Source organism: Eschrichtius robustus, chromosome 2 (assembly GCF_028021215.1).
Source record: "Eschrichtius robustus isolate mEscRob2 chromosome 2, mEscRob2.pri, whole genome shotgun sequence".
NCBI lineage: Eukaryota > Metazoa > Chordata > Mammalia > Artiodactyla > Eschrichtiidae > Eschrichtius > Eschrichtius robustus.
The window spans coordinates 60,454,076-60,468,375 of NC_090825.1; the positions used below are offsets into that span (position 1 = coordinate 60,454,076).

Consider the following 14,300-nt stretch of genomic DNA (forward strand, 5'->3'; position numbering starts at 1 on the left):
GAAAGCTGGCTTGCTTACCCTTAGCACCAGAGCTCGTGGATGGGAAGTAGCCAACGTTGACTCAAGTGTCAGCAAACACTAAGGCCATGATACAGAGGTCCTGGCACTGGTAAAGAGGTGAGCCAGAAGAGAGTTGTGGAAGGAGGTGCAACTCTTTGGTCCCAAGTCTGACTGGGAACCACGGATTGAGGTCCACCCTCCAGTCTGCTACTTATTAAGCTGTGTGGCCTTTAGCAGGCCATTTCACCTTGTTGAAGTGTGGAGCCTCACAGTAAAACAGGGATGATTATACCTGTCCTGCCAGCAAGTTGTTGTGAAGACAAAAAGAGTATGGTATGGGAGAGCACGCTCATTACCACTGCACACATGTTCAGTTCTAGGTAGTGAATCCCATAGAGTTAGTACCTCAGTTCTGTAGAAGTGTGATATACTATTATTATTTTTAATAATAAACACACATATGTGACTTGCAACATTTTCTTCTAAATCTGCAATTAACAAGAAAATCTAAACAGAACAGCTGATTCACTCAAAGATTGATGTTTCACTGTATTTTATGTAATCATAGCATGTTAGAGCTAAAGGTGACCTTAAGGATCACCTCATCCATTTTCCAGACAAAGGAGCAGATTCAAGTTGTAGAAAGGTAAGAAGATCAAACCTTTAGAAATAGAATTCCCTAATGAGTCCATGGCAGCAAAACAAAACAACAGCTCAGTTTTTATGAATCCCTTCTAAGACATTAAGACATGCACAGCCATTTAAAGTAGAAATTCAGCCCAAACCAAGCCAATCCCTTCCCTTCTCCAGCCTCCAGGGATGAAAACTTAGGTGCTTAAAGGGCCCTAGCTCTTTCAACCTTGGTTGTCATTACCCTGCTTTGCCCACACCCCCCTCCTCCCCGACAAATTTCAACCTAAAGAAGTGATTGATCGCTTTACATCATGGCAGGAGTTCAGGAGTCAGGTTCAGGGCATTCTGCATCCCAATTCCAGCCATCCACCTCACCACTGCATGCATTGCCCTCAAAGGCAGTGCTGGCTGGTGCTATTAGCAAGCCTAGTCACGTAAATCAGGGAAGCTCTGCCAATATACGCAAGGCATGTCACCATCACCCATTAGCAGTGACAACTCTAATTGTGAGCAGACTGTGCCGCAGCCAGAGAGGCTGATGCAATCCCCGGAACCCACCTCTGCACTTTCAGATCCCAGCTCTTAGCTGACAGGATGCCGGCTTAGCCAGTTGGTCCTGATAGCCCTTGTGCTTTGCCAGGTGAGCCAGCAGAAGCCCTCAAGGCCAAAGAGGCAGAATATCTGATGAGGAGGTTGGAGTCAGGTGAGCCATCATAGCCACTAAGAGTGGACGAGCCACTCAGGCTCATTTTTCTCCTCTGTCAAATGATGGAGTTGGACTGGACAAGGGCTGCATTTCCTTCTAGGCTTCTCTGGAATTGCCGATTATCTCAGTTCTTGTGTTGGAAGTTTTGTTTATCTTAAATAAGGAAGCTGAATGCTGGTAGTAAGGATTTTCCATTTGCAAGAGGTAAGTAATTTTATTTTTAACTATAAAGGTAATTTATGCTTGATATAGAAAAGTTATAGCAATGCAGAAGTGTAAAAAGTGTATAACTCCCACAACCAGTGGTAAGTCATCAGTCAGGCTAATTGCTTTCCCCATCCCCTGAACAGGCTACTGGTGCTCCCATTAGCCATCTATTTTGAAGGAGCGGTTAAGATTCTGAAAGTCAATCTTTGCTTATTTTAGTGGTTCTAACAATTGGTGAAACTGAGAGTGACATTTGTAGAAGTTTTTTTTTTCCCTTCCAAAAAGTCCAGATTCAGATCTTATAGCCCAACTTATAAATCCACATGAAGAAGTTAAATTTCAATACTTAAAAGAAAGATCATACTATTATTAGAGTAATACAAAAATTGCAAGAGACAAGAGAATAAAATACATTAAAATGTTAATAGCAGTCTAAGGTGACTGACAGGACTACGGGGGATTTTTTTTCAGATTTTCTTCGTAGAGTGGGGCATTGCATTTTTATTAATTGTGTAGTGAAGAAAATAATTTTAAGAAAAGTGTTCCTGATAATGACATACTAGGTGATTGGATTCAAACCAAACAGCCCAATAACTGACACTTATTAAATCTTTATTGACTAAACAGCTTTTAAAAATTTACTGCTACTTCCTTTTAGGTTATTGTTTTCTGTTAGGAATTCTACTTAGAGGATTAAAGATAAATGAATAATTATATTAATAATTTGAGAAGACTTGTGAAAATCTTAGACATTGAGTTCAGTGCCTCAAATATTTATTGAGCAGCTGTTACAGGCAAGTCACTGTGGGAGTAGAAGGATGAGTGAACTCCATCCTTAACTCCCAAGGGCTCAGGCAAGGGAGGTAAGACAGGAACCCACAGAGCCACACGCTAGATGGCCTTTCTAAGGGTTTTGAGATGCAAAATGCTGAGAGTCCAGAGAAGTAAAGAATCATCTCTGAATGATGAGGAATCCAGGAAAGCTTCATGTAGGCAGTTGCATTTGAGCTAGGTCTTAGAAAATGGGCGGGATTTTTCATACTTAGAAATTGAAGGGGCTTTTTAAGTGGAGGAAAGGCAAACTGAGGCACAGAGGTGCCAAGACCAGGGCATGTCAGAAGAACAAGGAGTCCAATTTGGCCAAAGCATACAGCATGTGTAGGGGAAGGGACAGATAAGACTGGCACAGTGGTAGAGGAGACTTGAATGTCAAGCCACAAAGCTAGAGCTTGTAGATGATGGGTGATCTTGGGGGTCCTTTGAGCAGGAAATGTGATATAATCAATGTCAGCTTAGGACAGTTCCTTTGGCCAAGTAGGGGACAGTGTGGGAACACAAGGATGGGAAGATGAATCCCAGATGCATAATAAATGGGGCCTGAGCTGAGCAGGTGGCATCAGAAGGAAGACAGCTGTGACACTTTGTAGAAATAGACTCAATAGATCAGGGGCCTAGGATTCAGTGAGAATGGTGCTCATATCCCACTCTGCCGTGACATTACTTAGTTCCCCTGAGCCTGTCTCTTCTCCTCTACAAAATGGGTGTAAGAGTAATTATATCATAGGGTTGCTGCATAGTAGGCAGTTATTCTTGTGAAGCATTTTAGCACAGCTCTGGCATGGTGAGTGCTCAGTACATGTTAATGTCACTGATGGTACTACCTGGAGTTGGAGTTAGGAATGAAACAGGTGTCAGCTCCGGTGACTGAGTAACAAGGCCAACAGTACGGCAGCTGGGAGCATGGCATCTGCAGGTAGAGACTGGATTTGGAACCCGACTCAACTACTTACTAGCTGTAATCTCGTACAAGCCACTTAACCCCTCTCTCAGTTTCCTTAGCTGTAAAATGGGCATAGTATTAATACCCGCCCCCCAAGGAGCTGCTGTGGAAATAAAGTGAGATAATACATGTAAATGTACCTGATACATTTTAAGAGCCCAGTAGTTATTAGTTATTGGGTCAGGGGTGGAGATGCAGAGTTGAATAGAATTACCCCTACCATCTCCTGTGGCAAGATATGCAAGTAGAGGTGGAGACATGCTGCAGGGGACTGGCCATGAAGGACAGACCCGGAAGAACACTCAAGGCTGGAGGTAGTCCGGAGTCGCTGGCACAGAGGTGATTATTGTACCTGTACGGGTATAGATGAACCAAGATTGGGTACATAAATTGGCCTAAGGAAACAATCAGATAAATCCAGAATACAGGACGTCTATAAGACATACATAAGATGGCCGGGACTTTTTAAAAAGTTAAATGTCATGGAAAAAAAAATAGTAAGGGGGCTGTTCTAGACTAAAAGAGACTAGAGTTATAATCAAAAGTAATGTATGAATCTTAACTGGGCCCTGTTTTTTAGAAAAGAGAAAAAGACACTCTTGGGACAATTAGGGAATTTCAATTAAGGACTCTATCTTAGAGACTATTGGGATAAACATGCTGAAATACTTTAGGGATGAAATGCCATGCATGTTTTGGGTGGAGGGAAGAAAAATAAATATGGCAAAAATGTTAACAACTGTTTAGGTGGAGGGTATATGTGGGTATTCATTGTAGTAGCTTTTCAACTTTTTCTGGATGCTTGAACATTTTCAAATTCTCAGAAAAATGAGGAAAAAAGAGACCTGAAGAAAAACTGTTTGGAAACCAGTCTACATCAGGAAAAGGAATTCTCTGGAGGAAAAGCAAGTTCCATCTACCAAAGGAAAAATTTCAAGAAGGGACAGATTAAGCAAGATGAAGGCTGAAAATAAATCATCATATTCAGCCATTGTGAGACTGTAGCGGCTTCTTAAGAGTCCAGTGTAGCATGCAAAGCTGACCACGAGTGAAGGAGTAAGGAATGGGGAGCAAATATAAGCAGCAAGGACTGCTCGACACTCCTTGCTTAGAGGGGGCTCAGCTGGGAGCATCCAGGCTGGGGGAGTCTTTCGTTTCAGTCCAAGGTAGACTGGGGCATTGCTAAAGAGGAAGACTCTGAAGAAAGGGAGGGAATGAGACAGAGGAAAAGAGGTAACGTAGTGGAGGAAGGGCCCAGGAAAGGTGGAAGAGGAATGGATGAAAACATGAGAGGAGGAGGTGGCCTCAGATGGGAGGGTGCCTTCCCCTTGGCCCAGGAGTGAGGACTGTGGAGATGCGGGGGCAGAAGCTCCCTTCCTAACAACAAGGAGGGATGGGGTCATGTCTTGCTAGTAAGGCGGCAGGTGTGAGGCAGTTAAGTGGGGAAACAGCACAGCTGCCACTGGGTCTGAAACAGGGGAAGAAAGAGGGCGGAGGTAAGGTAGGGTGCTTGGTACTGCCGGGCAAGCTGGGGAGGGCAGCGAAAAGAGGGCTTCTCCAGGACTGCCTTCCTAAGGCACTAGAAATGACAGGGTAATGAGCAGTCTTGGACACTTAAACGGTCTCCCGTTCAGAACTTGGTGCTGGGCAAAGACTACTCATCAAAGATTTACTCATTAGGAAATGAGGAAAACTCTTTTTTGGGTAAAAATGCTTTATCCTCATTTCCATGCACCCTCTACCCTGGGTTGCCCTGGCTGGTGTACAGGCACATGGTGTGATAGTCTTTGGTGTGTAAGGAAGCTCCTGTCCTTTCAAAGTCACCAGACACAAAATGGCCATGGCTCCAGGTGATCTAGGTTCACAGGGCTGTTGGAGCTCTCATTCCAAAGTCAGTCAGAGGAAAACCACCCCCTGCACGGATGCCACTAAACGCCACCTGCATTGGAGGCCGCTGGAGCTTGCGCTCCCAGGCACCCCGGAGGACCACGGAGTGATTTTTGGTTCTGCCGGGCCTCCGAAGTGCTTCTCAAGACCCCACATTTGGCGATTTCGATTCGGCAGAGCGGCAACGGGCCTGCGATCTCGCTCCCAGGCGAGGCTGAAGACGCCGGTCCGCGGGCCTCACTTTTTGAGTAGCGCTGGCCGGGGGTGGAGGGGTGGGAGCGGCTAAAACCTACAGGAAGACCTTCGTGATGACGTAGCCGTCCCTGGGGTCCCCCTCGGGCTCCTCTTTGAGCGGAGCGTGCAGCAGGGCCGAGCCCAAGGCCAAGGCGCCCTCCCGGCGGCTCACTTCCCGCAGCCGCGCCTGCAGCGCCTCCCTCTCGGCCTGCAGCTCCCGGCGCGCCTGGGCCGCCGCGCGCTCCTCCTCCTGCAACGCCCGCCGCCTGCGCTCCAGGGCGCGCTCGCCCTGCTCCACGGCCGCCTCGCGCCGCGCCAGCTCGCGCTCCCGCAGGCTGCCGCGCACGGCCAGCGCGCCCATCTGCTCCAGCAGGCGCGCCCAGTCGCCCTCGGCGGCCGCGGCGGGGGCGGAGGGCGGCGAGCGGCGGGCCGTGCTCTCCGCCAGCTCCCGCCGGTGCGCGCTCCTCAAGTGCTTCCACAGCGCCGGGGTGCCCGCGTGCCAGCCCGGGCCGCGGCCCACCTGCTCCCCGCACAGCCGGCAGGTGGCCCAGGGGCCCGACGCGTGGCCGGGGCGCGCCGGCGCCAGGTGGAAGTACCCCCAGGCCTCGGAGTACGGCGCCCCCAGGCGGCCCGCAGCCGCGTCCGGCCCGCCCGTCTCTTCCATGGTCACGGCCGGCTCGTCGCTCCTCATTCTCTAGGCAGCGCCTGCACCGAGGGACACAGGGTAAGACGACCACAAAATTACATGTGCACACGGGCACACGCTCCAACACACAACTTCTAGGACGAGAGTTAGCCTGTCAAGAAACCATGCCTCCCTCTCACTACTGATAAAAATCCTGTGGTTAGTTTGGGTAGATGCTTGCGTTTCTTTTTCAGTAGGTATTAACCGTTGATTCCGCAGGGGGGAAAAAAAGGTAGAAAATGCCTAGCCCTTCTTTCCTTAACCAGGAATTTTCTTCAAAATTCATTGGATTCCCTTGCTAACGAGTACTAAGACTAAAATTGGGAAGCCAAGCTTCTCATAAGAATAAGCTGAATAAGTGCTGTATGTATATGTTAGTTTTAACTAGTCTCCTTTACGCTCTTTAAAAAAAAACGAGCAAGGCTCCCTTTTGAATTCTTCTCGCAGTGTTGCAGAAGAAAGGAGTGGGGAAAAAAAGTTTCAGGAATGAAAATTTTGTTTCTTAGACTTTAAGGGTGGCAGTGCTAGGACTGAGCAGCTTTTCAAAAAGCTTTCAAGGAGACAACTTTTTTCAAGGTAAAAATCTCTTTGTTTTTGTGATTTTAAAAATGATGTGCTTATGAGAAACATGGACTACTGAGAATCATTAAAATGTTTTTAAAATACGCACATTTAGAAAACAGCAATATACAAAGCAGTTTTCTAAACTTTTACCTTCAAATCAGGCGGTGGGCTGTCTCTATCATTGCCTCAGGGTTTCTAGCCAGCCCGGGTTCTCAGGTGGAAACACTGCAGTGTGGCTTCTGAGTTCTCAAGAACCATCAGCAGTGCTAGGAGTAAATTCAGAGGACAGGCAGTGGAGTAAAAGAAATTCAATTAAACAGCCCTGAAAGTAGATACTAGAAATCCTGGATAGTGCCAGGTCCCTCTGGTGTTCATTCTGCCGACCCTCTCGTAGGTGCTCCAGTCATAAAAAAAAATAAAATTAGTTTTCTATATTGCTTATCCCAACTAAATGGCCCGCACACTATATTTGCAAGACAGAAAGCTTGGTGGATTCTCTTAATTAAGGAAGAAAAATAGAAGTAATAGCTGTTTGCTTTGTCCAACAAATACCTGTCGTTAAAGGGATCCGAATACAACACAGTGCCTATCACTGCCAGGTCTTTTCTATTAAGAAAACATTTCCCACTGTTACAACCTATCAAATGAGGGGGGAGATAGAATTTTAAAAAATAACTTCACAATAACTTTAAAAAATAACTTTAAACTTTAAAAAATAACTTTAAACTTTAAAAAATAACTTCACAAAGGGTCAAATGTGTGATTCTAGACAAATTTGCTTTGAAAGTTTAAAAATAATAGTAAGAGAATATATGACAGACTTGGAGCTCTCCTGAGAACTTATTTCATCGGGAAAATTCAGGCCGAGGTGGGAGAATAATGGACAATGAGATAGCCAGTGCCGGCTCCTACTGTCAGGTTTTGAACCAGCAGCAGTGGAGATGATGAAGTTCCAGAATCTCTTTTATTAAAGGCAACTAGGGACGACTGAAGACAAAGATAAAAACAGGAAAAATATGTTGCTTTAATAATAGTATTTAGTGAAGCTTTTAATTCAGTGCTAATAGTCTTGTTACAGATGCATTACACTTTTCTAAACCTCATTTGTTTTTTTCCCACCAAGCAAGTCCACTGAGATCAGGCAGGACATTTAACATATCTCTTGAATTAAAAAAAAAAAAAAAGAATGAATTTACCAGAATCATCCAAAAAAATAAGTACCGGGCCTCTTCTAACAAAAGAAATAGCTATTTACATATCTTCTGATATGAGGCATTGGTTTGAATATGGTTACCCATGATAATTAGTATAAAAGGTCTTTAGAAATTAAAGGCTAGATTTCCCCCAAGAGATTTACTAAATCACTGAAGTCCCCAAAGCCGGAGTGGTGGGATGAGGAGGGGAGTTACAGACCCCCTTCAAGGATAACTTTTTTGCAGTTAGTAAACATTGTGTTTAGTAAACAGAACCAGATTTTAGTCTTAGAGATGTTTTTTTTATCCAGCTTTACTTAAAATTTTTTTCTACATTTCTTTTTTTAGAATTCCATTCCTTCTAAATTAGAATCTTACCTTTCCAGAGTGTGCCCTTTTTTAAAATTACTAGACATACACAAAAGTGGAGAGAATAGTATAGTATTATGAGTGCCTATATTTACTTTATAAATTAAACGAGATTTAACACCATTGTAAAGCAATTATACTCCAATAAAGATGTTAAAAAAGAGATTTAAAGTTTTTGTATAACATTAAGACTATTGCTTTGCCTTCTGATATGCTTTCTTGAGCTGGGGGTTGAAAATTGTATTGCTGCAGACTCTCCTACCTCTGCCAGAGTCTGAGAGCAATTATTACTGATGTGCCCCTACAAGTGCCAGAGGTGACCAATTACTGTCATGCTTTACCTCCCTACAAGATGTCTCTGGGTTTCTTCAAAATCTGGGATGCCCAGAGGAGTGCCACATACAGGAGTGGCATCTGTTCTAAGACTTAAGGTGGAAAACAGGGATGAGAAGCACTGATTTTGATGTCTTAATCCTTTAGACTTAGTGGAGCCCTCATCTGGGCCAGGGACAAGCAGCACCACAAGTGTTGGCCAGCAGAGTGCTGCCCCTCTGAGGGCGGCAGAGGGACCTCCTCTGCCCTGGCAAGCCTTCACTCTCGGAGGTCTTAACCGGTGGAAGGCAGCATGGTTCAGAACTGCCTCACCTTCTCAGCCCTCCGACCACAGCCACATTCTGGCTCAAAAGAGTCTTCTGTTCAGACTCAGTCTCTAAAGAGTGACCAGCAGTAACTGTGGCCACAAGTCATTCCTAGCAGAGCCTTCCTAGGTCTGCTAAGCAATCCCTGAGCTCATTTCAACCATCCCTATGGTGCAGAGGGAGAGAAGCTTGGCTTGGAAGAGAAGTCTTAGAATCTTCAGCCACGACCCTAATATACAAAGAGCTCTTACAAACTGAGAAGAAAAAGACAAACAAGCCAATTGAAAAATGGGCAAGAAATATGAGTAGGCAAATGACCCAAGAGCAAAATCAGATGGCCAGGGAATTTGTGAAAAGATGCACACCACTTATATTCAGGGAAGTGCTATTAAAGTAACAATAAGGTCTCATGTTAGATCCATCACACTAACAAAAATGAAGAGGTCTGTCAGCCGAAGTTGGAAGGGGGGCAGAGAAAAGGGTATGCTCATGCATTCGTAGTGGAGATGTGAAGGCTTTTAGGAAAAGCAATCTGCAATCTCTATTAATTAAAAATAGATATAATTGGGGATCCAACTCCTGGGAATCTGTTCTGTAGAAGTAAAAGTACCAATATGTAAAGTAACATGTATTAGGATGTTTATCATAGTATTATTTAGAATGGCAAAAAACTGGAATCAAGAGAATGCCTATCAGCAGGAAAATGGCTGGGTAAATAATGTGTAGTCACCCCAGGGAATATTATGCCTCCATTAAGAAGGATGGATTGGAGCTCTGTCAGGGGGATTTCTGGAGGAACTGTTTAGGGAGAAAAGCAAGATGCATAAAAGTGTGTATAATATGATCTCACTCTCATTAAATAATAAGTAGATCTGTATAGGATATACAGATTAATGATTTTTTATATATATGAAGAAAAATAAGGAGATACACGATGGGTTGAGGGGGTGGCAGCTGATGTGAAAGGAGAAGGGGAAGAGGTAAAGACAAAAGGAAAAGAAAAAGGGTGCTGCGAAAGCATGCACGTGATCGTGTGTATACATTTAGGTAGAGTAGGTATATGGCAGGGTCTATACATAAATAAAAAGTAATTTTATAAAACAATCCTCAAGCATGTGAGCTCAGGCAGGCTTAGGCAGCCTTAACTCTGGAGACTGGAGGGAACAGTCCCATGGGGCATAGTGCGCTGCCATCTGGCCCTGGAGGGATCCCAGTGTGTGAGCTTGCTCAGTGTGGGTGGTTCGCTGTGCCCTGCCTGAGCAGAGGGAGATTCTATATCGACGGAAGATGGAGGACGCCATGGGAGGGCAGCCCACCTCACTCATCTCCCCCGCATAGGGCCTGCATAGGGCAGGCACTCAGGGGACACTGCATTAAATGAAATGAGCCCGACTTTATGTTTCTTAGCTCCAGCTCACCGGAGTCTCTATCTCCCCATCTGTCAGGAGAAATGATAAGATTAGCTGCCCCTAATAAATAGGTGGCTGAAATCAGATAATGCACACGATGTCACTGTTGGACTCACCAGTGCTATATCAATTCAAAGCATGAGCAAAAGGAAGCTCCCAGCATTTACTATTCAAACATGCCCACATGAAGATCTTAGTGGCTAAAAGGCAGTGCTGTTTTTTCCCTTTAACATACTCTGTTATTCGATAGAGGAAGTAGTTTAAGTTGGAAGAATTCTCTTGGGGAGTTTTAAATACAAAAAGCAAATTAAAAAGAATCATAGCTCCACTTCCCCACCCCCAACCAAATTTATTTTCACTTCCTCAGTTGATCTTCCTGCAAAATAGGTGGCTCATCACTCAGGTAGAAGATGATAGGGAGGCCTAGTTAGCTGGAGTCCTGTGATATGCATTTCTTCCTTACCAAGTACTGCCCCAAAACCGAACACCTATTAACTTGTATGGTTAGCTAACGAGAAGAAAACGAAAAGTAAAAGCTCTCTTAATTTTCCTTAAACAATTTAAAAACTACCAGAAAGTTGCCAATGAATGATTATTTCGTTTACGTCCGTTCACTTCATCCACTCTTTCATTCAAACTCTCCTTGTGTACCTGATCAGGGCCAGGACGTGCTTGCTGCCCAGGATGCCAAGAGGAGCACCACATAGTCCCTGCCCTCTGGAAGCCTACCATCTGGTGGGGAGAGATGCTTCAAGATGCTGACACCCACGGTAAAGATCAGAGCAATGCTCACTCATGAAGAGTGGGGAAGGGTGGGCTTGGGGACCCTAACACAAAGGTTCATGCAGATACCTGTGCTTAAGCATTCTTTCGCTTCCCCACCTTGCTCAGGGTACAACATTCACTAAAACACATCACCATGCGTGCTGACTCTAATAAATAAAGTTCCAGTTCTTTAGTTGTATAATTAGGCTTCCAAGCTCGTATTTTAAATAAAATTTCTTGAAGCTAAATAAGTGCACTGCTAGCATGAAATTAATTTAACAGTGGAAAATTTTGAGTCCAATTTCAGGGGGAAAAAAGCTGAAAAAAAAAAGTAGACTTTAGTTATTTCTTGGAAGAGGAGAGAGTAGTATTGATGGTATGATGCCTCTGAATTCTATGATGAGTTTCATTCCAGTATCCATTATCTGGAAGGGATGATAACGAAGTCTAAGCTGGTGGAAGATAAGACATTCATATTAATTACCTCTGCACTTGATGTTCTCTGAAGAAGTTTTATTCTTCTAATAACTTATCAGATTAAAACCCATATTCCTCAATATGATCTCCCTGAATACCAGTATAGAGAATAAAGGGAGAGATCAGAACCTGGATGAATACTTTGTGTAAATATGGGTGTATACATACAGTGTATGATTATAACATTGAGAATCATCCTAAAAACCACCCACAAAAGTTAATTTTATTATTTTACACTTGTGCTTGTACACATACAAAGTATCAGGCAGGCTCAAGGTCAAAGAATCAGGCAGTGTTCTCAAAAAATAACAGAAAGCTCTATTTGTCCTTCCATGGTCAAGTCTAATCACTTTAGTTGGATTAATCTAGCAGAGTTATAAACAAATATGTGTAGGTTGAGCCTGGCTGGATCTCAGGTGAGAAATTCACCCTAATGTCAAATCCACACAGACTTATGTGAAAACACTAAAAACATTTTTATCCACCAGTAACTTTAATCAAAGCAGAATATAAGAATTAAAACAAATAATTAGCCTTGACAACTGAAGTATCAAGGAAACCACAGTTCATCTGTTACCTGTCCATCTCTGTTGAAATATTAATTTACTGCCATATATTAATCTATTTATAAACAAATCTAGACAGTTAGAAAAATTAGTCTATAGTCACCAGGCTGAAGGCTTAGATGAAGTAAAAATGCTTCCAAACTGTAAAGGATGGATACCTCAGTTAGGGAATAAAGGGTTAAGTGTGAAAAAATTTGGAAAAATGTTACACATGGACTGTAGAAAATGTACTGGACCCACAGCTAATTAACTGGTAAATCAGAGATGTTCTCTAAATGTCATAAGCCAAAATTTTAGATACTTCTTCCATTAGCTAAAAGGCTGAGAAACGCTCTCTATTAATGTATTTTTTTTTAATGAAAATTGTGAAGCTTCTTCCCTAAGTGGACCTTTATTTCAGGCCTACATTATTTTATTTAATACATGTGTTCCTAAAAAGAAGGGTGTTGATCCATTTTCATCTTGTAAGATGCATTATTTAATATGAATTAGGGGGATTTAAAGCTGCCCTACTTTGAAGAGCTCTGTAACAAAGAGTTTTTAATTAAGAATTACCTGGTTTTGGCTCTTGGTCTTTGCATACATTGTTGTATACTTTTCATTGTCAGCTGCCTCAAGCTATTTTTGGCTAAAAAATGTATATAAATAATTACATTAATGAAAAGTACAGAAAATGATTACCCTAATTATGTCAATTTATTAAGCTATTTCTACAACAGTTTCTCTTAAGCACTGCATCTTTGTAGTCTTGGCTAATTAGAAGTTCGGATGGTAGCAGGTACTTTTTTTTTTTTTTTCTTTCGAGGAGGGAAAACTAACTTTGCTTGGTAAACTTTGGGCATTAGGTTAGTGTAAGTGATTATAGCAAACTGCTCCTGTATGTTCCTGAAGGATCAGAAAATTCCTTTGTTTGAGCACGGTGGGGATCGGGGTCTTTGTTTGAGCATCTGGCTTGCATTCGGTTTCTCCCCAAAGTGGGAAACATTCAGGAAGTCTCAATTAGAGAAAGGGCCGCCAACCACTTGCCCTGTTAAAGGACTGACTGCAATAAGGCAACTTTAATAAAGGGAGAGCACATGACTTTCGATATCCCTGAATAACTTTTTTGAAGGGAGACCGTAGAGCAGGAGCAAAAATGAGGTGCATAAAGAAACTGAACCGGGCGTTACGCAGAATCCCGGGTCCCAGTGCATCTTTTACAATAACGGTAATCCCACCACCGCGGAGGGCACGCCCGGCACCCCGTGCACTAGCAAGCCTGCGCGTCTGCGTCTGCGGGGCGCTGGCTGCTCTGCGATCCCCCGCCAGGCCCCGGGCTGGTCCCAGCTCACTCCACCGCCCCCAGGCAGCTTCCCGCGATCCCTCACCTGTCCCCCGGGACTCCCCAGTCTCCCGTGGGCACGCGCCGCCGCGAGTCTCGCAGCCCACACTCACCCCATCACCCCCGAAGCGGGAGGTGGGCTAGGTGTCTGGGATCGCCGATCCCCTCCAGGATCCTCGCAGACATTTTGTCCGGTGCGGAAACCTCAGCGCCGCGTCCCCCTTAAAGACACAGCGCTCCATTCATGCGCCTGGAGTGGAAAAGGGGGATGGAAACGTGTGACCTGGTGTTGAAAGGGCTGGGGAGTCACTCCCGAACCGTCCAGGTCCATGAGCGACAGACTTGTGTTTGCCCAGGTTTAAAAAAAAAAATGATGCAGTAGTTTAGTGATTTTTAAAAATGGAATTACTGTTTTATATCTTAATAGTAACCTTCCAAGACCTGGATTCCTGGGCTTGAGTCTCTGAGTGTAATTTTCATCCTTTCAGGTTCAAGGTGTGTGATGGCACAAGTCGTTAGAAGAAATCCCCTGAATCAAGGTCTGGACAGATAAAGGTAGGGCTCATTGGTGTTCACTAAAATCTTAGTAACACTAGCATGGTGTATCAGTCAGCTTTTGGTGGATTATGCTTAGGTAACAAACAACCCCTACAACTCGGTAATTTACAAAAACAAAGATTCATTTCTCAAGCAAATTACATCTGCTGCAGGCAGCTTTGGCTCTACTCCACTGGTGTCCTGGCTTGCAGGCTCCAGGTTGAAAGACCAACTTTTTGGGGACACGCTCACTGTGTGCTGGACCCAACCTTGAGGGAGGAGGAGTACTGATTTGTAGTGTTTGCTATTTCCATGATGGAAATACTCCC

General features: G+C 44.0%; 1 protein-coding gene and 1 non-coding gene across 2 annotated transcripts; both read right to left on the reverse strand.

Moving 5' to 3' along the window:
• Window positions 1–683: 683 nt before the first annotated feature.
• ZBED3 (zinc finger BED-type containing 3) lies at window positions 684–13,632 on the reverse strand. Its single transcript, XM_068535534.1, has 3 exons — window positions 13,548–13,632; window positions 6,847–6,962; window positions 684–6,152 (listed from the first exon to the last, which is right to left on the reverse strand). Exon 3 carries the CDS (start codon window positions 6,136–6,138, stop codon window positions 5,503–5,505), a length of 636 nt encoding a protein of 211 aa, XP_068391635.1. The 5' UTR covers window positions 6,139–6,152; window positions 6,847–6,962; window positions 13,548–13,632; the 3' UTR covers window positions 684–5,502.
• Window positions 8,781–8,918, reverse strand: LOC137760374 (small nucleolar RNA SNORA47). The gene has a single exon (XR_011073328.1). It is a non-coding gene; the product is annotated as a small nucleolar RNA SNORA47 (small nucleolar RNA).
• Window positions 13,633–14,300: the final 668 nt, after the last annotated feature.